At 40.0% G+C, this 25,018-nt stretch overlaps 1 protein-coding gene across 1 annotated transcript in view; it reads right to left on the bottom strand.

Moving 5' to 3' along the window:
- ADCY1 (adenylate cyclase 1) overlaps positions 1–25,018 on the bottom strand; it is a 142,673-nt gene that overhangs the window by 40,741 nt on the left and 76,914 nt on the right. The window contains exons 5-7 of the mRNA XM_061375002.1: positions 16,319–16,446; positions 8,905–9,063; positions 7,147–7,288 (exon numbers count right to left, since the gene is read on the bottom strand). Of these exons, the coding sequence (XP_061230986.1) occupies positions 7,147–7,288; positions 8,905–9,063; positions 16,319–16,446 (429 nt within the window). The remainder of the gene's footprint in view (positions 1–7,146; positions 7,289–8,904; positions 9,064–16,318; positions 16,447–25,018) is intronic.

Here is a 25,018-nt window from a genome sequence, read left to right as displayed (position 1 = left end):
CATTCAGATTTCTAGTTAAGTTCCTTGGTAGGAGCTGTCAGCCACTGGGAGCAAACACCACCCTGGAATGTCCTAATTGTGGCAGAAGCAGTTGCTGCAGGTAGTCGTCCATCTTAAAGCAGAAATCAATGCGTGCCCATCTTTGGGCTCGTATGCCTCACTTGGGGCATTCCAAATTAGAACAATTCTGTCAAACACATTTTTGCTGGCTGCATGCTAGCAAAGGAGAGAGTTTGTCTGAGTAGCTGAAGAAGTTTTCACATGCTTTGCATTAACTGTAGAGCTCTCTCTTCTGTTACTACTTGGAGTCCAGGTGTTAGAGCTCTAGCACTCCAGAAGGACTGGTAAGCATATGGTCACTTAAGTTAAAATACCCTCAGAATGAACTAGTCCATAAAGCTGACAACTTACAATGACCATGAAAACTCTCTTGAGACAAAGTGGACTGGGTATTTCTATGAAAGTCAGATGCAAAGAAGTCCTAGGGAGCTTCCAGCCATAATGATGGATTTACTGTGCCAGAAGTGCTCTGTGGAAAGCAGGAATTTTACATGTTTGGAAAAAGGAGGAGAAGCTGAGAACAGTGTGGTATGTTCATGTAGGTATAACCAGAGTGATTAAATCAAATTAACTTTGCAGAGAAGGAAATTTCCTACAAGTATAGATGGAACTTCAATTTAAATGGAAATGCTAAATTAAAAAGAATTAAGTGCAGTAATTTCAGACCTGTTGTTTCACACAGGTTTATTTTGTTCCTTCTGTAGCCTTCTTTTTCTTTAGTTATTGTTCATGTGATGATGTCAAGATACTATCTTTTAATCAGGTCAGACAAAATCCAACAAACTGCTATCAAAAATCCTAGTAATACATAGATTATATACACACACTGCTTCACTTTAAAAAGATAGATGAAAGTATTATTAAGACATGCTAGAAAGCATCTCAAGAAGGTGTATGAGCAGTTAATTCTAGTGAAACATGCTAGTTGCTAACAGTGATTGAGAGGTAAAAGTGATTTACGAGTAAAGTCAAAAGGCAAGTACATGGAGTCATTATGTATTTCATCCATACAACACAAAAAAGCTATCATGGATCTACGTTGTTTTCTCTGTAATGTATTGTACAAAGTTCATTCCATGCTTGGGGAAAACAAAAACCAAATCATCCACAATTAAGACATAAGCAGACAAAACCTGTGGGTTGGTGTTGGAAAGATATGGTTCCTAGTAATTTAACATAGAAGGCAGATCAACTGCTTCATGCAACAAAGCTGATTAACAGTAAAGGAGGATGTTGTACTCCAAGTTAAAAAATACTGCCTTTTCAAGCAGCAGAGCGATAGAAAATGTGTTTATTTCCTATAACTCCTTGCTGACAGGACCGCAATGCAGGAAGTTTAAAATCCCATCTGTTTATGCTAGATGAAACAACAACAGATGAAAATGATGTGACAGCCTTTGCCACTTTTCTTGCAGCCGTTGTCATGCAAGTTAGAACGAATCTCAGGTTGCTGAATTTCTGCCTATTGGATCATGAGTCAAAGAAATTAAGTGATCAGCCTTTTGAGCTGCTAAATCCATCTGCAGCTCGTAACAAATCATGCCGCAGGTGTAATGGTGTAGTTAATTGCTCTACATTTCTTCTATAGTTAATTGCTCTACATTTCTTCTGTTTGCAGGACCTTTTCCATTTTAAATAGTATTTTCCATTGAATGCTCCTGACTTGTGTTTGCTTATTGAGAAGATTCTTGAACCTTCAGGCTTTCAATTTAGTTTTCCTGAAATCCTAAGACTGAAAAAAATGCTCTTGTCTTCCTCAACTATTGCTTTACCTTCTCTTTCAAAGAGACTGCTGGTGTTTTGGCTTGGCTATGATTATTTTTTGGACAAAAATAGAACTGAAATTTTAGCTGCCTGCATTGAAACGCTGAGGACATGGTTCAACACCAGGCAGGAGACAGAGTGCCGTACCTCCAACCAGCATCAGCTTCCTTCTGGCTGCATAACTAAATAAAACAAGGATTAAGGAAAAAATAGTCAAACCCTGTCACCTGGCATTTTGGTCATAGCATTACTTAGACACTTCAGATACAGCAGGGCTGTCCAAGCTCCAGAAAGGATTTTCTGAGACTGTCTGCCATGGCTTTGTATATATGTGATAAGGTAGGAAAGAGAAATGTCAGCCTTTCCAGGGAAACAGCTGGTTTCCAAAGGGCAAACAGATGTATTACTCGTTTTCATGGACTTTTCACGGATTTCTGTCACTGTGTGCTATTCATACAAGTTTTATGACCACCTTTTCTGGACACAGGTCTACTGCTTCCTGTCAACAGTCTAGAGCATTATTTGCCTTTGCCTTAGCTCTGGAGCTGGCAAAGTTACTTAGTGCAGCTGGTTACCTTAATCTGGCAATGAGTAACAGTGACGGCAGGCTCACTTCTGTAAATGCAAAACCTAACACATTCCCCTCACAAACACTTGATCACTTCCGACCACTGCTTGGCTATCTGTAAAAGTACCTTAGGGATTTTGGTTAATTGTCTGTGCCTTTTCAAAGCTAAAGAGATGGCATCAAAGAGAACTGTTGCAATAAAAGCGAGCACAACCAAATACAAAATCACCCAGTTATCACCAAGTTTGTGGCCAGACCTTAGGAGCTGTAACACTGCAGGAGAATCATATTTTCTAGAGCAACCACAGAAGTGAAGTACAGTCCAGCTAAGCTCACTACCTCTGCTGTGCTTCTGGGAGACAGCTACAGAAGCTGTAAAACTGAGACTATGACCAGTGTCAGTGCTGACAATGAGAGAATAAAGGATTCTAATGAAACCAGATCCAGTCTATTAATTTTAAAATATTAATTATAAATAATAAAAATTAATAATAATAAAAATTTAAAATACAAATATAATTTAAAATATAAATAAAAATAGATATTAATTATAAATAATAAACTATTAAATTAAATTTTAAGCATACAGCTTAAAAATCAGAAAAAGATTAGTAAGGTAGATTAGAGAGGAATCATTAATGGAAACAGACAGTATGTGGGTCTAAGCAGAGTTATAAAGTTCTTGTAAGGGGCTCCGATATTAATGTATCTGGCCTAGATCTTTTGCCCTTATATAACATCCACATGCAGTAATATTTACAATACTTCAGAAAGCCAGGACCTTTTGAAACTAAGAGAATGTCCATGTGTTTAAAGCATAGGGTATCATGAATATTTCATGTGTTAGAAAGAGATCTGTCTTTCTAACTGGATCAGAGCTGTTTTGAAAAGTCCAAGATATTCATGTGCATGTCAGCCTTGTAGCTAGTTACATTAATCAAACTTTTCTAATCTTGCTTTGGCCCACATCACTATAGGCTGTAGTACCAATAACAATAAATAAATTGTAAGTAAGAAATAATAAATATAAATAATACATAATATATAATATGCAACATATATAAATAATAGATGTATAATATAATTAGTAATAATAATAAAATAGCATGAAACCATAATTAAACTTCACTTAAAAGAAATGTGTATTTTCAGAACTAGAATCTTTCTCAGGGCACTGTAACATTTTGTATTGCATTAAAAAAGCGTATTTGCAAAAATTGTTAACTATGATGGCCAGCAAAAGAATTTGATTTAAAAATTTTCTGTACGCCTTTGCAAATCACATAAATTATTTAAGTCTGTTTAGAAGGTCTTTATGCAGCAAAATGTGCATAATTATTGCTTAATAATAATAATAGACTAATACAATATCTACCAAAATAAAACCTGTAACAAAACAAAAATGAAAGTATTCCCTCAGTGGCCATTTAAAAGCATTCTCCCATGTTAGCTTATACACCAAACTAACATACCTGATCAGATCACAACATTGTGGTGGTTGGCTGATTCAGTAACATTAAAAAAATAATGGAATGCTTTATAATGTGTTCATGTTTAAAACATAACTAGTACATGAATGAATCATCTTACATTGTTTCTCATTCTTGGTTTAGGTGTTATTTCTGATGAAAGATCTTCCTGTCAGACTAAATATGGGAGAATGTGGGGTATGTGTCTCCTAAATAAATGAATAACAATTATAAAAACCCTAAGTGGGCCTATTTACCTTCCAAATTCAACAGATTCATGGCCATCTGTTGCTCATAGAATTGACTTTCATTCCTCTTGGCATCATACCTGATAAAGTCAGTTCATATTATTGTCAGATGATGCATAAAGAATTAAAAAACATATCTGCATTTCAGCTACTGAGGCTCTGGAGGAAGAAATACAACATTTAACCAGCAGATATGTGAATTCACCTAGAGAAACTCCATCTTGTCTGTGCTTCATGGGCAGCTTTCTGTTTCAATGTCTCTGAAGAGTTAATGACTGAATCAGAGTAGGTGTTTATTCTGAAGGTAAATACAGTATTATGTAGCTCGTGGGCCAGTGATCGGTATGCAAGTACATGAAGACAGGAGATGTGTGGTGTACTGTAAGAAACAGTGAACTGACATGCTGATTGATCCGTGAGCCCAGAGGAGAAGCCAGTCAAGACCAGTAGAATTCAGAAGAGTTTCTCTGTGCCAGTTTGGCTGACACACCATTCATGCATGTCGGAGAGCTGAAGTCAGCCAAGCTGTACTGCAGCATCTGCCACTTCCACGAGCCCATCAGTGGCACCACTTGGGTGAGGTGGCATTTGGTTTGTGTAGCCGATGACAAACTCATCAGTCATTTCTCACCTGCAGTTTCTCAGCAATCTTGCAAAGACAAAGAAACATGTGCTCATGCAGTAGTAGGCTCTCATCCTTGCACATTAAACATGCATTGACATGGTTTGCTTTAATATGGGAATGTCAAGGTTCTGTTCCTCAATCACTGGTAAATGCAGCTGAGTTGACACAGCACAGTTTCTTTATCTAATAGCCATATTTATCCCCTTTTCTCTCTCCTCGTCTCTGTGCACCAATCTATCAACAATTTCCTAAAATTAAAATATTTCTCTTCTCAATATGAAATGCAACTTGATACATAATAACACGGGAAATGAAATTATACATAATGCTTTAGAAGTGAAAACAACAGAAAACCAAACCAAACATACCTGGCAGCATTAAGTAACACACCTGCCTTAATTCATCTCACCCGTATGTTTTGTTCTTTACTGGGATTAGTTAATCTACAAACTGATTCTGGTTTTAAGAGAGCCACCAGAAAACTGTCTCCCTGGCTGCCAAAGCAGATCCAGCCCACTGCCTTCCCACCTGTTTTCTTTCACACTATCTAAAACCAAATTTAAACATCTACACTCATGGAAGAACTGCTATAGATGAGACTGCAGGATTTTCACAGTGAATGAGAACATCCCATTTCTCTAATAATAAGATGCTTTAGAGGAAGTGTATAAAAAACACCCACCCTTGCAGCAGCTTTCCTGGGGTAAATGAACAGGATCTTTCACTCCCAGAATCAAATTCCTCAGTGACTGAACTTCCAACATTTCCACAAAAACTCCCGAAGTCAGCAAATTCAGACCAAGAAACTGACTGCAGGTACGGAATTCAAGATGATTTTTTCCTGGTTGCATTTTGGTCAAACACCCATTGGCTAACACCCCCAAGCATGGACCTTTCACATCACTTTATAACGTGGTCCGTATTGGTTTCATACTTTCAGAACTGGATATTACGATTTCCCTCTAAAGACCAAATCCTTGAATGAAATTTGTTTGAGCAGAATCTCAGAAGATGAGGGTGCAAAAATCTGTATCCCAAGCTGTCTGGCTGAGATAAAGAGCAATAAAGTTCCTCTTGGCCTGTCATCATGTCATGGATGGTAACTTCTAAGACAAGCCTCATTTGACATGGAAAAGGCCAGAACAAACTGAATGTGTTTACCTGATGATTATGGACTTTCAAGACTCCTACTGAGGTCATAACAGTTTAGTAGAACGAAAGGCTGCCCTAACCTCAGTAACTGGCTGAGGAAGAAAGGTGTGACTATAACTGAACTTGCTGGAAAACCCCTGTCACCACCTTCACTGCATGCTGAGATTCTAGACATTACCATCGCACTGTTGTGCCTCTGTTCTTCATATTCATATATGGTTAGAACAAGGAGTCACATTCATCTCTATCAGGGTGGCTAAATCCTGAGTAACATCTAAGAAATCAAGTTCCTGCTCAAATGAGCTAAAATCTTCTCTTACCTTATTCTTTCCACACTTTCCATTTTCTGTTCTCCACCAAAAAGAAGAAAAGAGCAGAAAACATTATTGTCCCTCAACAGTACTGGTGACTTATGCCCAGTACATCTCCAGGGGTCTGACAAAAGGAAGAAGCTGAAGGGAGAGGGAAGCTTAAGAAAAGTTGGAGGGAAAGGCAGCTCAGATAAGAAAGGGATGACCAAAATCACTGTGGCAGCCTGAGGTGACAGAGCAAGCAAGGACAACATTGAAACTGTCGCAAGCAGCTCAGTGTGGCAGGAGAAAAGAACATGCATGTTCTGGACAGAGGACATATTATTTGTTGCAATGATCCCAGAAAATTTACTCAGCTTCATCATAAATACCTGATCTATGGAACGGTGGTATCTACATTCAAAAGCAGGATGGTTGGCAGCAGCCTCTTCCTCTGTCCTGGATAAAAGGGCTTGTGTTGTACAGGTTGGCCATACAGCAGCATATCCGGACATCCAGGGGATGTTAGTTCAATCACTGTTGAATTCATTTCGCTAGCTTTTCTGCTGTGGGCATGCCATATCTGTAAATACTACCTTTTCTGTGTCTATTCATCAGGAATCCTCTAGGTCCCATAAAGGAGCCACCAGTATTGCAAGTGATGTAAAAAGGGTTAAGAGAGCCTAAGTAAAATGGGAATATGGGAATGAAAGAGTAAAGATAAATAGAAAGAAAACCAGCCAAGCTGTGAGCATTACTATTCTGAAACACTCTTTTGAAGGGAGAAGGAAGGGAAGAGTGAATTGACGTTTTTCAGTAAACATTATGTGATTTCTGATAGAATGATTACAGAATCTGAAGAGCTTTTAGAAATCAGAAATACCAGTATTGCCTCTGCTTTCAGAATAACACAGAACAGCTGCTAAATTATGGAAACACCACAGAATAAAATGCAATGTGTGGAGCTTACCTTCCTACGATGGGATGGCACAATAAAATACGTTTCGATATTATGCTTCTTCAAGAAACTATTCCTTTCATGACCATATCCTGGTTCTACCTCGTAGTCCCCATTTAGGCACTCTAAGGTGGTCTTTGTAATGTGAACTTTCCTGGAGGGAAAAAGAGGACGTTGTTTAAAGCAAAGATACATTATGATCAAGTTGCTACTGAAATACAGTCCTGAGCAGAATCATAGGATCACAGAATGGTTTGGGTTGGAAAGGACCTTAAGATCATTCAGTTCCAACCCCCTTGCCATGAGCAGGGACACCTCACACTAAACCATCTCGCCCAAGGCTCTGTCCAGCCTGGTCTTGAACACTGCCAGGGATGGAGCATTCACAGCTTCCCTGGGCAACCCATCACAGTGCCTCACCACCCTTAAAGTAAAGAACTAGTTGAGAAAATCATGAAGACATAAAGAGGTCAAATTACGTGCAAAATCCCATTTTGATGTATAAACAGTTTTGTTTTGTCTTTTCAGCCAAATAGAACATAGAAATATTTCCATTACATGCAGTTTCCAAACTTAAGCTGTGAACAGAAAGATAATTCTTGACTGTCCAAACACTTGCAGATTTACTGATTTATAGTAAGTGGAAGTCTGCACATCACCTTCCAAATTGTGTGGCTCTCCTCCATGCTTACCTCACTGCCTGCTTGGAAAAACATCCTGATCTTTGAAACTTGTGATTACACACTCTGAATCCCTCCTATGCGTTAAGCAGAAACTCCTTTTTCTATTCCCCTTCATGGCTTTGACTTTTTCATTTACTTACTGCTTTGTAGGCAGCTTTTTAATTCGCTTTGTTTTGGCAGCACAGCCATCTTTGACACTATCGGTGAGTTTTATTATGCTGAAAACTGTCCTTAAATTTTCTCCCAAAAGGCTCCTTACATTTGCAATGTCCTCACAGAAGATATCTGAAAAGCAATTACTGCTTCCCTCTATTAAACATGCATTCAGATTTTAGCTTGCTGGAAAGCCTTAAGGCAAGGATCATCCCAAACCCACTGACAAAATCGTCTGAGGCAGATGTATGTAACAAAGAAATTCACTCAACCACAAAAATTAAGAGGTTTCTTTGTCCCCCTGTTCAGCAAACCAACAGAGGATGGTAGGTCCCAGTCCAAAAGGGAGTTGCACACAGAAGCACACCAATGCACCTTTGTGAAAGTGCTCTGCGTGCATTTGAGTCCAAGGAGTACTTAAATTCCAGGACATGCCCCATGGGTTGGCTGCAGGTTTATGTGCTACCGTATCACTTGCACACACACCACCAGTATCTGAGTCCATAAACAGGTAGTTTTTCTGTAGCATGCTACTACTGTTGGAAATATTACCATGTAAAAAGAGCAAGGCTCACACCTCCACATGCTTAGAGGTGCAAGGAAAAATATTTCCTGGAATAACTAGAGGTCTTTCCTTTTATACATGAAATGGTGAAAGTCTAGCACTGCTGCACTCCTAGCCCTGCCTCATTCCTACTCTTTATATTTGGCAGCTTCTAATGAGGATTTTGCTTGGAAATGTTTTGCTTCTATTTTAGCCTATTACGAATGTAAATATCAAGATCATTTGGAGAATTTCATAGGATAAAACACATAATATATTAATTGCTCTTACTGAACACTGCCCTTATGGGTAGCACGTGCCTCAAAGGAACTAAATTCTTCACCTATACAGGTTTCTGTTTCATGGTCTATGTTTTCTTTCCAGACTTACCCAGGCAACCCTCCAGCTTCCATTACATTGGCTAAAGTCACATCATTTGACCAGACATCATATTGCCATTTTCGGAGACCCAGGACCCCACAGAGCACCCTGCCTGTATGCAATCCAACTCTCATGTTAAGATCAACTTCTGTGGCTTCTGCAACAGATCTGGAATAGAAAGCATCATGAAGTCAGTCTTTAGGCAACAACACTGCTCTTGATTTCCTTTCTCTCTCTCTTCCTCAAAGTGAAAATATGAATCTTTTCAGACATATAGGTATACATTTTATATATATACACACACACACACACACACACACACACACACACACACTCTTTCAAAAAGACAGGATCTTTGAAAAATGATATATTCAGGCACTGTTCCTTCACTAGTTTCCCAGGTGTAATTCCAAATAAACACTTTTCTTGGTCATATTTTAATGACTGTTGAACCTAAATCTCAGTATATCTGGATTCCTTGACCTTATGCATCAAAATACTACTTTTCAGGTTTCATTGCATTTAATAAAATTAAGACAAGGAAAAAAAAAGGGGGGGGGGAGCAAGTATAATAAATGGCTTTGTCATAGAACTTCCCTAGCTTTTAGGTTTTATTTGCCACTTTTGCTATCACAGTCCTGTAGAAACTTTGATATCTTACTGGGAGATAAAGAACTTTCTGGCTGAAACTCCAATACCTCAGCAACAGCCAACTTTGCACTTCCCTGTATCTGAGATTTTCTTGCAACTCACATATGCTTACTTTACTTTGTCATAAAGGTTCCCGTTTCCCAATGCATATTTAGTGCAGCTGGATGACAAGTGACCACAGCGTGATTGCTGGAATCAAAATAAGACTTCTGAAACAATCTTATTAGACTGAATTTTAACCTGACATGTCAGTAAGCAAGTATGTTTGAATTCTAGCTTTACTCCAGACTGCTTTCAACTCAGTATTAAAATGGACTACCTGGCTTCTTTTTTATTACCAAAAACCTTTGTCAATGTTACTCCGTATCCTAGCTTTGGGTTTACGGTTCGGGGATTTTTCTCCCTCTAATTCTTTTTCACCATCGCACCCCCCATCAGTCAGATTAACATCATGCTTGATCCTATATGGGCTAACTGAGTTTTCATGGAGCAGTTTACTATTAAAACACTAAGGAGAAGTTTGGTCTTGTGAGCAACACATAAACTTGAATTACTCAAGACTTGCATTTAATTTCTCTCCTCTTTTACCACAGTTCATTGTGACTTAATTTTATCCTCTATTCTTTTTTCCATCTGTAATATAAAAATAATGCTTTTTTCCCCCTCACTCCTTTTGTTTGCAGCATCTTGTTCTCAAGGTAACAGTCTAAAACATTGCACTTGTAATAAAAATAATATGAAATAATATGTAGGGACCCCAACATTGTCTCTCTGTGATTTTTAAAAGGTTATTGTCTTATTTCTATTGAATACTTTAGATTTGTGATGTTCTCTAAGCTCACCATTTAGTTAAAATTCCACCTAAACAAAAACTTACCTAGTTAACAACTAACATCTTTCACTCCCAGTGTCTCAGACTGTCGTTCTTCTTGGATGATACTTCTTTAGTATTTCATGGTACTTTTTTCAACTGATATTTTCACTCTATGCTACTGCTATAAAACCACTGCAACTAATCACCACTACAAATCACACAGAGTTGTACTGTGCCTTTACCTTTATGGTATGCTCAGCTAAGCATCATTTCCTACAGTGAGACTGAAAGGGCACAGACTTAAATGCTTTTAGAGCTTCTGTGGGAAAAGAGGTAAGAAGAGGTACTAGTTGAGAAGGCAAATGGATAAGCAATGAATCCACTCTATTATTTTCTAATTGGTTCAATTGCCCTGTCACAGGAGTATAGGACAAAGAAAATGATGAAACCAACAGCTCAGTGCAAGAAGAGCAGATGCAGAGTGATTATAAGCACTCTTTTCAAGCTCCTGCAAGAGTGGCACATAAACCACCTGTAACTATGGACTTACACCTGCAAATGAAATCTAACCTTTAGAGACTGTGTAGCTGGGAAAAGATGAAATCATTGGAAAGTCATTCCTAAAAGCATTTTTAATTTTAGTGTCACAGTAAGGAAGGCTTCTCCATTTCTGAATGAATGCAGAACATGCTATAACTCACACCCTGTACTCACTTGTGAACACTGAAAGGGAGCCTAGAGGCTAACAGCCTTACATATTACATGCAGAGATAACACTGAATAAATCTTTGCAGCTCTTTCTGGTACAGACAACCTGGCATTCCACAGCGAGGTTGCAGCTGAAAAAGAGACAGTATCAGTGAATAAGTGAAACTGGCTTGATTTTCATTAGGCTTTTCAATTTAAATTTCCCAGTATATTTAATAGGAAAAGACCTTAAACAGAGGCTCTGGCTCTGATTTTCCCTGATCCTCATTGACTAATATATTTATTTTTTAAGTATTGTTCATCTTCACTGGATTTGGCAAAGGACTTTGCAACCATTTTGATAGTAGTCACTGTATTTGCCTCTTGTATACCTGGTACTTGTTTAAATACCATTAACATAAAGATGCCAAGATATGGGGCAAGGAGCAAAAGATACCTGGGCTCAAGTCAAGTAAGGAAATCTGCAGCCGTGATGTGCCGAAGTATATACCATGTCAGCCATCACCAATGTGAGTAACATGGAGGTCTCTTTTGCTCCCAAAGGGAATCTGGCCATACCCCATTTTTCTGTCACATTTTCTGCAACAGCACAGAAAGGCTTATGCACAGTGCTGACATCCCAGAAGTTAGTGCTCCTGTTCTCTTCCTCAGACAAAAGATGACACAGGAAAACTTGACATTACACCTGGGAGTTCACAAACTGGCTGCTGCAGTACCTCTCCCCTCCCCAGTGCCTTTCATTAGCCAGGGACCAAATCCATAGGAAGGAGACAGTTCAAGCATCAACCTTCTCGATATCCCATGCAATCAAAGAGCATCACAATGTGCAGGTGGAAAATAAGCCCAAATTCCATCTGTAAGGACATACGTGGATGACTGGTGGAATTATCCGTATGGGATAAACTCACCTATGTGACATAGAGAAAACCTGATAGACCCCACTGGCGTACCTGGATTTTGAGAAGCAAAGGTTTCTGGACACTTTGACCTCAGACCTCTTCAAAGGCCATATGCAGTAGGAACACCCAAACCAGAGGGGCGGACCAGATTCCCTCCTCATTTCTAATTGGAAACATTACAGTCCACTTTTCACCCTGTGGTGCTATTGAGTGCATTTAAGTAACTCCCTCATTTCACCACATTTCATCTCCTAAGAGGTTACATTTCTGAATTGAGCCAAAGTACTTTTAAATATAACTTATGTCAGTTGATGAAGTACTCTGTACAGAAAGACAAACTATTAAGAATGTATAAAATCACCCCGTAATGCTAAATTAAATGAGAACAGTTAGGCAGTTTATTGAGGAGAGAGGTGATAGCTTGGGTAGCTGGGCAAAACTTTTCTACATTGCAATCTGCTAACAAATAAATGTAGAAGGTAAGATACTGTAGTAAGTAGAGTGGAACCTTTAAATGTGGCAAGCCATTTAAGTAAGGTGAAGAGAATACTTCACCTAATGCACTGTTCAAAACGAAGGTGAGGAGAACATTTGGCACATTAGAGCAACATCTGGCACATTAGAGGGACTAATGAACATGGCTATTTTAATTATATTACCAACAAAAACCTGCCAGTAAAAACTCACCCGATGAAAGCAACACCGGTGGCATCCTACACTTAACTCCCACTTAAATACTGCCACAATGGTTTAAGTAACCCTGAAGCAGAGCAAACACCTGGCCTGTATGGAAACATTGAAATAATCTCACTGACAGCAGAAATTCTTTTGAAATGGGATGTAACACCATTTGTTTTGCTGTTTTGCTATATCCTTCCATAATGATTCTGGTCTGACTTTAACTGCGCCCTTGAAAAACAATGCTTTGTAGCAAGCAGATGAAATTGTGAAAATTTTAAGTATTTGGTAATGTTCTTTTAAAATTACCCTGAAAATCTCAATCTAAATGCAGTGAGGCAACATTCTCAGATGATACTCACGTGCAGCACCATATTACAGGATACTTAAATAACAGTTACACAGAATACTAAGAGAACAGAAAGCATCAATTTATAAGAGCTCATTATAAAGTTCAACTTGGTCACAGACCCATCAACCAGCCACTAGAAGTTTCTTTTCCTTGATTTCCTTGAAGAAGAACATCTTGGTGGTGCATACCTCTGGGACAGGCACTTCTGACAGATCCATCAGCTGAATCACAACTCAAGTGATTGGATTAATTTATTTATCCCAGGTAACATGACAAACCTGTCACTAGGGATGACAAATTCCAAGCATAAATTTACAGTGCCAAGACCTGTTCTCTGCAGCGAAGTGAACAGGCTTTCAGAAGGCTACCAGCTGGCTTCCAACTCTGGTTGAAACGGGAAAGTTTAAAAATCAAAGTGACTCTCCATCTCATGGGACTGCTAAATACCACCTAATAAATACACCAATAGAAAATCAAATGGTGCATTCCATCTTTACCATCATAAGCTCTTCACTTCTCCTTTTCATCTGCTCAGTGTATTACAAAGCAATTAATCTGGGGAACACGTATTCCAACTTTGGTCTCTGTGAAGGAGTGAAGAATTTTTTCCTGATCTCCAGCAGAACCCATTTTTCTGCTTTGAAGCACTCGATACAGTTGGCTTAGCCACATGCTTCTGACAACAAAAGAACCTAACCCAGGATCCAACAGTATCTGAACAGATGATGCTCCACTTGCAGTAAGAGAAAAAAATAGTACTGCCATCAAGGGCAATGGTACTTGGAATGCACCATCCTCCTGTCCTCTAATGTAAGCAGAACAAGCACATTCTTACAACTCAGAAGAAATACGCTGACTGGGATTTACAGTCGTTACTCACACAACTGATTCCTCATTGGAAAAAAAGAAAGGGCAATTAATTAATTGTGCTTATGTACAAAGGATGCAGAAAAGGTCTTCAGCCATTTAAGAACCCTAAATAAATCTGGCACTTTCTTATAGCCTTGCCTCTTCTCCACCTTGTTCTGACCACCAACTACACTGAAAACTTATTAACTTATGAATTCTTTAAAAAAGAAATATCCTGCAATTATCAGTTTTCTTCTATTATAACCTCTGGCTAAACATGGCTTATATTAGACACTACAGCCCATCCACTTGGAATCACAGAGCTGCTGGAAGGGACCTCTGGAAACCATCTAGACCAACACCCCTGCTCAGAGCCCAGGCAACTATAGAAGGTTGCCCAGGACTGCATCCAGCTTGGTTTTAAATCTCTCCAAGGATGCTCATGCCACAACCTTCCAGTGCAACCTCTCCAGTATCTGACCACCACCACAGTAAAAGAAGTTTTTTACATTTAAATGGAATTTCTTGTATTTCAGTTTGTGCCCGCTTCTTCTTCCCCTGAAACTTGATACAATTGAGAAAAGTTTGGATTTGTCCTCTTTCCACCCCCCCATCGGTTATTTGCATGCACTGATAAAACTCCTTGTGAACCTTCTCTTCTCCAGGCTGAACAGTCCCAGTTCATTCCTTCCCTTTTCAAGTTTATGTTATCATGACAGCAACCAAGGAATGATAACATAAAAAGGGAACACATTTCATTTCTAATATCAGTAAAACTGAAACATTCAAAAGAGGGAAGTTCAGACATTTATACCAATACCTTATTTGTATACATGAAACACAGCACAACTAATGAATTAAAGATTAATGCTAGGTTTAAAAGAGGATGGGAGCATCAGCTACTGCTTTTCAGGGATGAGAAAAGGGAAAAAGGCTTTGGAAAAGCATACAGGGCCTGTATATCTAACTATGCTCATAAAAGCCAAGGCTTCCATAAAAATGGAGTATCCATATGCTGCTGGAAGAATGCACATATACATGATTTGCAGACTTCGGATATTCTTTTAGGATTTTATAGTATCATAGATTACAAAGTCTTTTGTCAATTTTACAATGTTTACAAAGATGATGAACCTGCACTGAGTGAGAGAGAGACTATGGGTTCATTTACCCAACCTTTCACACTCTCAAGAGATTTTATTAATGAACATAATAATAAAAGCACATGGATTGAGCTAGAAATAAGAATCAGCCTTCAATTACCTTAGGTAATTAAAGATGAAATATATGATGTGGCAAAAGCTTTATTAGAAAGAAGAAGGTGAAACGCTCCAAATCAAAAATGCGTAATTTGAATTCATAAACCTTATGTTTGCTTATTTTATACTATTTTTCTTTATTTAATAGTGCACTGTCTATTTTTACATTGAGATTACACTATGGCCTATTCACCTTCACAGACAATGTAGGTCTTCTCTGCCCATAATGCAAAAACTTAGGGATTAAGTGAAGGGAAGCAGAACCTTGACTCAGCTCCACGTTCCCAACAGTCCAGATGACAACAGAGAGAAAGCATAACTGCCTACAGGAAACAGTGGCCAAACACTTCCAAATATAGAACAGGCTAGGTCCCCTGCTGTGACACACCTCTTTGCAAGCTCATCCCAAATGTAACAGCACTGTGCTGAGCAGCATTTACCTGTATACGGAATTAAGAGATGTGCATTTCCTCCTATGGCCTTCCTATAAAACACATGTGTGCACACACATACAGCAACAGAGCACTGAAAATATTTCCCATCTTTATCCTTTCCTTCCTATGTAATGAAATTGATCTCCAGCTCCCTCTGAAAGCTCATTCACAGTTCTCTCACATGCACATTTTCCGCCTTGCTAAAATAATGATCAATGCAGAGCAGAGCTCTCAAGCATAAAAAAATTCTACTGATCAGCAAAGTGAATTTCACATTACATTTCTGAAAAGCAGAATAAATTACGGGTTTAAACATGACATACAGAAAGGAGAAATCAGCAAGCTATCATTTTGAGAATACAAACGCATCTACAACATGCATACATCAGGACTGGCTTTGAGTTTACGTACTGGTATGCAAAATGAGCGGTGTTTAATCCCTGTAGAACAAGAAAATTGGACTCCTTTCTTTGTGGCAAACGGCAATAGGAGTGTTTCATCATTTCCCGGTATCTTTCTGTCCCCTTATCTGTACATGTATGCACCTTTACACACTCACACTTGTGAACTTTTTTTCTCACAGTGATTAAATGGAGTGGAAAATCGACGTTTAGAATGGCCCTTCCCAAAACCAGTGTCCTATGACCTGAATGCACCAGTGTGAATTGCTAGGTGGGCAGCGACAGCAGACACTGCTGCTTTAATGAGAACATGCTTCTGAATGCCACAAAGGAGATGTTGTAGCACTCCTGTCTGGGTTCACTGCTCACAGTACTTACGTGATGGTGTCAATCATATCCAGCCCCATTTCCACACAGCAATGGGCATGATCTGTTTTGGGCTGGGTCAATCCTGATACACAGTAGTAACAGTCCCCTAGGATTTTTATTCTTCTGCAGTGGTTTTCCTTTAATAAAATGAGAAAAGTTTTACTATTAATATAAATATTCCGATGCTACAGGATAAAATTTTCAATACTATCATTCAGGGAATCCTTTTCTGGTGAAATGAAGTAATCTACAGTTCATTAAATCTGGTACAGAAAAGCTGACATACACACATTTATGTATCTATTTATAAATACATATATACATAGTAGAGATCAAACCCAGACTGTTCAACCCACATAGGGTAACACTGCTTAAATCTATAGTTATGAACAAATATCTCCTTGCCCTCATGTTAGGTCAGTATGAATTCAGGATTTGCAATGAAACCTTATTTCCATATGAATCCAAACCAAAGGACTGAAGAACAAAACACTGTTTAATATCAGGAAATGTTTGTATTTTGAGAAACTTTTGTTTCAAATCCAGTTCCAACTTACCAGAAAAGATGATATATTGATCTGTAAAGGCACACACATTTGTGCATTACCAAGTCATAACTCACAATGTACAATACAGCACAATCAGTCTAACTATGACACACTTGCAGATAAGAAGATGCAGTCAGTTTGCATTACCATCAGAGTTATCTCCTGTTTGCATATACTTTAATTTCTACAGCCAAAGAGGTCTGGCTAAGTCTCTCCCAGTTTGAAAAACCAGTGATAGCATATGATGATTGCCACATTTGTTTCAGCAGAAACTTCATTTCTAAACAGAGAGCACATAATAAAATGCCTTTAACCAACAAACTACGAGTAGACATGAAGAAATGATGATATCCCTTGCAACTACATGATAGCAACTTCTACCCACTTATAATACAACACAGAAGAGTAAATAACCTGATTAAATATATCCAACTCACACAACTGGGACCATGCCAGTAAATGACCCCACTTGGAGTAATGCACACAGTTCTGGTGTCTGCAACATAAGGGGGACACAGAGCTGCTGGAGCAAGTCCAGAGGAGGCCACGAGGATGCTCAGGGGCTGGAGCACCTCCCGTACAAAGACAGGCTGAGAACATTGGGGCTGTTCAGCCTGGAGAAGAGAAGCTGTGTGGAGACCTCAGAGCAGTTTCCAGTGTGTGAGGGGGGCTACAAAGGAGAGGGACTCTTCATCAAGGACTGTAGCGATAGGACAAGGGGTGATGGGGGTCAAAGTGAAACAGGGGAAGTTCAGGTTAGATATAAGGCAGAAGCTCTTCCCTGTGAGGGTGCTGAGGCGCTGGCACAGGGTGCCCAGAGAAGCTGTGGCTGCCCCATCCCTGACAGTGCTTAAGGCCAGGTTGGATGTGGCTTGGAGCAACCTGGTCCATGGCAGGGGGTCGGAACTGGATGATCTTAAGGTTCTTTCCAACCCAAACCAGCCTGTGATTATTTGAGTGCTATGCAAAATTAGCTGCTGTGAATATGTTGAGAAAGGATTAACAAGAGTCTAGTTCAGCTTCTCATACAGACACATATTGTTATCCAGCCTTCTGCCTTCCTGAGCTGACCACGCTCTCCACATCATCACTCATATTCTATGTCAAAAGCAATGGTTAATCCTGCAGCCACCCCTTTTTCTCTGACACATCATACACCAGCATGAGAGGCTTGTACCCTCCTCCAGTTGCAGGCATTCAGATTCCTCTCTTCTTTATAAATATATTGAACAAATATTATAACTCTGTTCAGGCATGGAGGAATGCATGCTAACACTTTAGGAAAACTGCTTTTTCTGCCTCTTTTTATAAATTGAGCAGTAAACTCCTATCTTGAATCATCAGCCATCTTTTTGGATATGGTTAACTCCTAGAAAGGCTTTTCTAAGAGTGATTACTTAACATTTCTTGTGTTGTACAGCAGGATTTTAAATAGATCACTCATTATCATTGCTAATATATATTTTAATGAAGTTGAGCATCATTATTCTAGAAGCCTTATCTCTGGGGCCATAGAGGATTCCCACAGTCTGTAGCCACGAAATGCCTCACCAATTTCACTTAGTTTTAATCTGGTATTTTGAGATCCTTGGCTAAATGGTATTATAAAAGTACAGTAAGTCTTGATGCACACAAAGTAATATGCAGACCTCAAAATCTATCCTGACACAAAACAGGCCTTCCAACTCGAGGGTCTTGGACAGAAACCACTAAGTTTTTGAACAGAAACCACTAAGGTTTTCAGTATTAAATCATACTGCCAAAATAAGCCTTCTTAAAAGAAATTTGGGGCAAATCTTGAAGCAGCGGAGGGTACTCAGTAGTTAAAGCTGGAACTTACTTTTCAAAACATATCTCATTTTTGCCCATACCTTACAATCCTCTATAAAGCCCTTTTCATCTTTAAATTTGGTATGCACAATTTGTGGCCAGGCAACAACTGTTTGACCCAGCCTACAGTTACTCAGAAAAGCCATTTCAGTAATCCGAGATGGACAGTATGCGTGCGTTCATCGATCGGTGTTCTCTCCTATTCAGGGTCAACCTCCAAAATGGTTTGTTTCTAATGACTTGGCTTTCTTAAGAGAGCTTACTGTGCTCTAGAGCAGTACTGTACATTTTATAATAGGATACACAAAATGACTGTCAGGCTGGCACAGCACAGTCTAGCAGCCTGGTGGATAGATAAAGGAAGGAAAAAAACCCTGAACAGAGCTGGATCCATCACCACTTTTCCAAGGCCATTTATAACTGGTGCAGGAGAAAAATGAAAGGAAACAAGGACTACAGCATTTTCAGGAGGGATATTAGCTTTGATGGAAGACACATGGCTAAATCACCTGCTGTTCTGAACCCACCACTCTGTTCCTTACCAGATGTTCTCCTCACTGTCCTTATTTGTAATCAATTAATATACAGTAATCTCTAGGAAAATAGTTTTCTTGTTCACAACATGCGAGGCAGACTTCCAGGAAGGAGGTGGAAAGCAGCTTTGTAAGAGCAATCTTTTAGAGGATTGATATGCAAATGAACAATCCAAACTCTTTCCCTCTTTGTTTTGTTTTCTCAGCAACTTCCAAAGAAGCCCTTGACTCGGCAGGATTTTTCACACTTGTGACAGCAATGAATTCAAGTTGATGATTACAAATTCTAGTCACAGTTGATACGAGCAATGGCTGTTTAGAAACAGCTGATAATTTCGGTTTATGCACATGCTAAAAAGCACCAGAGATTGCTAGCACTGCATTAGCCAGGCAGCTTGCCCACCTGCGGTGCCTCAGTGAGACGTTTCCAAGCGGATCTGCAGAATTCCCTCTGGCACCACTGTCAGTCACGGGGTTTGTCAGTGTGAAGTGGAAACCCTGCTCGGAAAGCAGAGGATACTTCAAAGTCACTAAGAGCTCTCTTTACATTTTCAGACAAGCATTTTTCCTTGTTAGGTAGAACGGGTATCACAGTATCACAGTATGCTAGAGATTGGAAGGGACCTCAAAAGATCATCCAGTCCAATCCCCCTGCCGGAGCAGGAACACCTAGATAAGGTTACACAGGAACGTGTCCAGGCAGGTTTTGAATGTCTCCAGAGAAGGAGACTCCACAACCTCCCTGGGCAGCCTGTTCCAGTGTTCTGTCACCCTCACTGAGAAGAAGTTTCTTCTCAAGTTTAAGTGGAACCTCTTGCCCCTTGTCCTATCATTGTTTGCCACTGAGAAGAGCCTGGCTCCATCCTCGTGACACTCCCCCTTTATATATTTATATACACTAATAAGGTCACCCCTCAATCTCCTCTTCTCCAAACTATAGAGACCCAGCTCCCTCAGTCTTTCCTCATAAGGGAGATGCTCCACTCCCTTAATCATCTTAGTTGCCCTGCGCTGGACTCTCTCCAGCAGGTCCCTGTCCTTCTTAAACTGAGGGGCCCAGAACTGGACACAATATTCCAGATGAGGTCTCACCAGGGTAGAGTAGAGGGGAAGGAGGACCTCTCTCGACCTACTAACCACCCCCCTTCTAATACACCCCAGGATGCCATTGGCCTTCTTGGCCACAAGGGCACAGTGTCGGCTCATGGTCATCCTGTCGTCCACCAGGACCCCCAGGTCCCTCTCCCCTACACTGCGCTCTAAGGGTATGGTGTTGGGTAGAATGGGGTGGGTATGGTGTTAGGTAGAACAAGGTGGGTATGATGTGGATATGGTGCTAGGTAGAACAGGGTGGGTATGGCGCGGGTATGGTGTTAGGTAGAATGGGTTGTTAGGTAGAACAGAGTGAGTATGGTGTGTTACTCTTTCAAACAACTCTGGCTTTTTGTTGTTGTTGTACTTCCATATTTAAATGCATTTGGCAGAAAGAGGGAAGCCTGCCAAGACTGCAGAACTGGAGACTGGGACCAGTAACTCCATATTCTTGTACCACAGGCATTAAATACTGTTTCGTGTACTCTGGATAAATTGGTTTGGGTTTTTTTTGTTGTGAGTTGTTTCTTTTTTTTTTTTCCAATATAAAATAAAGGGAAGAGAAATTACAGTTTGTAAAGTATTTCCTACCTCTCCCAGCAGAATCCATCAGCAGACAGCGAGGTCTTGCCTTGAACAGAGAGATTCTGCTGCAGAAGTACAAAGCCTTGTAAAAGAGGATCTTCCTCAGATGTCAGACTACAACAATTCTTATTGTCATTGCTGTTTTGTTGGGTTTTTTTGGGGGTGGGGGTGGTGTTAGTTTTGGTTTGGCTTGGATTCTTTTTAATAGGCTATCCAAGTAAGTACTTGTTTATTACATGAATAGATCCAAAGTCAGGGATGCTCAGCACACTGTTTCACTGTCTGGTAGCAGAAGAGTCTATAAAGCTTTTATTTACTTTAGACATGGCAGTTGCTAACACAGGAAAGAATCCCTGCTCTGACTTCAGTCACTGCAACAATCTATATCTTTCTATATGCTCCTGTGTCATTATGGTACATAAGTATCTATCAAAGCGAGACAAAGAGGAAGGTCAGACAGATTACAATTTTTAAAAGCAAGATTTTAAAAGCTAAACATTGAACTTTTCTCCCTCATAACTCCGCTAACTGCAGTGGAATTACACCAAGGATGAGTCTGACCCTGTGTGACTTTACAACATATTTAATGCTTATTGTGCACATCCGTTTCTTTTCCTGCAAGCCTGCCAGCAACCTGATTTGCAGGTGTGCTCATCCGAATTTTACTGTTCTACCCTCCTGGAATCGAAATCTATGAGTAGGAGGGATTTTATTTATCCATAAATTAGAAAGACACTTTTTGCCATTCCTACTAATAAAAACTGCATTAGCTGAGGTCCATAAAAAGATTCTTGGCCATATTCAGCCAAGTTGGACTTAGTTATGCTGTGCAGAGTGAAAAAAAAACAGATTAATAAAGTCTACAAGAAGATGCATAAGCAGTGATTCCCACTTCCCCTAGCTCAGACCCTACCAGTCTTACATTCTCCTACAATGCTCTTGGACACTGAGTTTTGTTTAGGCTGGAAGAATGTGAACAGGAATTTGCTTAGTGACTGCACAGTTAGAACCTTAAAAGGAACTGAAGAAAACAGAAAACCCAAACCAACACATGTCCAGGTTCAGCTGTTTAAGTGGCGGGGTACAAGGGAGGAGATCTATTAGGCCTGGACTTAAACTGAAGGCATTACTCTCAAGGGAATCCTCTGGCATCCTCACCACATTTCACTCATCAGCATTAGTGAAACTGCATGCAGCAGACAGGTGGAAGGAGAGGCACTGGCAGCACAGGGAGCAGCTCTTGAGCTCAAAACCCCTTCATGCCTCCCCCCAATACATTCACTGACTGAAACTGCTTGAATTTGTGGGGGGGAAACACCATTGTCCTACTCCCTGACAAAACCACTGTTAGATCAATGTTTTCTTCACCTACTAAAGAGGGAAACCATCAAAATGCAAATCTGCAATGGCTCAGTTTTCACTGAGAGCAGAATTAGCTCTGGGGGAACAGTGGTGAACTATGAGGGCTGAGGAAGGAACATGCACCAGTCTGCTGGCTTTGGCACTGCTGCCAAGAGCTTCATCACTGAGGCCAGGCACTGCCACAGAGGGTCATGGTCACTCTCCCTTACGGACAAGAACCTCAAAGTAAAATCAATGACCCTGAGGAAAGGACCCATCACAGAAGCACTTCTGTGTTTTATCCCCCCCTCGTATTTTTCCTCATTTTCCTATGGTTTCCTTCCTTCTTGGTTTATCAGTTATTTGCCTGCAGAAAGCCCCATTCCAACAGCTTTCTCTGGGCAGCCTGCTGTGCTCAGAGCTGAGTTGTTTGTATCAGGTAGGCAAAAGGGGATCGAATTTTCCATTCGTGTGAATCAGTACAGCATCATGAGTTCCAGGGGAACTCCACTCATTTATACCAGTTGCTCCTCTAATCCTCAGGGGACCGTAATTCAATAATCCAGACTAACCACATCCCAGGTACCGTCCTTTCCTTAGTTATTAACAGTATAAAATGATTACTGGGGAAAAAAAATGCAAAGCACCTTTAAGTTTCCCATAGCAATAAAATGCATTCCCCTTTTATCTCTCTTCACAAACCCAGAAACTTCATTCTGCATCCAAAGAGGTCTTGAGAGAGGACAAGATAGGATTCACCACTGTTACCACTGCAGCTTATTTTCAATGTGCTTAGGATGTGTGTCTTATTTAACATCTATGGCACTTTGTGCCAAAGTGCTATTAATCTCAGTAGAAAATTGGATTAGAAAGCTCTGAATCACTCCCGAAGTTAACATAAATTTATCTATATTACAGATGTGATAGAGGCACAAAAGAGACTTGCAGAAAGAACAGTATTTTCTACTAGATCCTCTAAAGCCGGAATGATGTCTTTATTCAATTTCATAAAATCCGTCCATTAGATGGAACAGAAGTGGAAAAAACCCTGTATTTTGGCTATCATGCTTTATAAATATATGCATCCATCCATACGTATGTGTGCATGTAGAACACACAAAAACACAGTTCTGCAAACTTACCTACACCCCTTGCACATATGTACAACATATAAAATGTTATAATAATAAATGCATATTTATATGTGTATAATGTATTTGCATAATAATATACATAATGTGTTATAATATGATGTATAATACTGTGTATAATATAGATGTGCTTATACTGTATAATAATAAACACAAATTTTAATATTCAACCTCTACTCACATGTTAACCAAGGTGACTCAGTTTAAGAGCTATGGGCCAGAAACCAGTTCTGAGCCCTCCTTTCAACAGATTTGAGCACAGACTGGTATAAGATAACTGGGTGCTGACACCTGCTCTTGGTGTTAATGGTCCAGTCCTTTGTCTGCGCAGAGATGTAGTGAACACCATACTGCTCCAAGTGCATTTGGAAGGGCAGTGTTTTGCTGTAAAGGAAATGGTGAAGGACAAGCCACCCCACTTCTGAGTCACAGAATAAAGGTCAGTGAATATGATGGAGTTAATCAGAAGGCTGTACAGTGTAACTAAGCAATACCATATCAAGTTATTAGAATCATCATAAAATCACAGCCTGAAAGGGACCTTAAAGCTCATCCAGTTCCAACCCCCTGCCATGGGAAGGAACACCAGGCTGCTCTAAGCCCTGTCCAACCTGGCCTTGAACACTGCCAGGGATGGGGCAGCCACAGCTTCTCTGGGCACCCTGTGCCAGCACCTCAGCAGCCTCACAGGGAAGAGCTTCTGCCCAAGAGCTCATCTCAGTCTCCCCTCTGCCAGGTTAAATCCATTCCCCCTTGGCCTGTCCCTACAGGCCCTTGTCCAAAGCCCCTCTACAGGTTTCCTGCAGCCCCTTTAGGCACTGGAGCTGCTCTAAGGTCTCCCCTTCAGGAGCCTTCTCTTCTCCAGGCTGACCCAGCCCAGCTCTCTCAGCCTGGCTACAGAGCAGAGCTGCTCCAGCCCTCATCATTTTTTCACTCTCTTCAAACACGCCTTTCTCATGCTGGGGATCTCAAAGCTGGTTTCACGCCATCTGCAACTTTGAACAGTAATTTCACTTATCATTTTACCTTTTTTTTTTCAGTAAAACAATAAGATTCACCAAGATTTCTTTGTGTAGTACCCAAATCTATTTTAATAACTATGCTAAATGTGGGCCACAACATGTGAGAGATTATTGAAGCCAGCTTATCAGATCAACTTCATAGACAAACCCTGAGTGTAATAAAGTGACATGGAAATTACAACCAGCTCCATTACACTGCAGTGTACCAATAGTGATAATACACTTTTGAAAACTGCCCAGTCCATTAGAAACCCCTGTCAATCGCTGCATATACATTTTAACATTTGTTTTCATCCAGGTTTTGAACTGTGGGCTTAAACACACCCCAGAACAACTACTCTGATAACCTTCTAATGGAATAATGCCTGTAAAGAGTAACTTTGCTAACTCACGCTAGTTCTTGTACCTCTGCTAGTCCCAGCATAACAACACTTGAGAATGAGCTAACTGAAATACTCCATAGAATTCAATTTAGCAGGGTAATGGAGACATACTTATCACAGTAACAGTTAGTATAGGATTAACAGGAGGAGCTTCTACAGAGTAGCAGAAATAATAGGAAAGGCAAACAAATTTGGTTTTGGTATTTGAAGTGCCACAGAAAATG

The sequence above is a fragment of the Neopsephotus bourkii genome, unplaced genomic scaffold (genome assembly GCF_033783945.1).
Source record: "Neopsephotus bourkii isolate Nb327-2 ecotype Australia unplaced genomic scaffold, CSIRO-AGI_Nbou_v1 NB_1655, whole genome shotgun sequence".
Classification (NCBI taxonomy): domain Eukaryota; kingdom Metazoa; phylum Chordata; class Aves; order Psittaciformes; family Psittacidae; genus Neopsephotus; species Neopsephotus bourkii.
The sequence above is the reverse complement of the archived record's forward strand: the minus strand, read 5'-3'. Positions and strand labels throughout refer to the sequence as shown.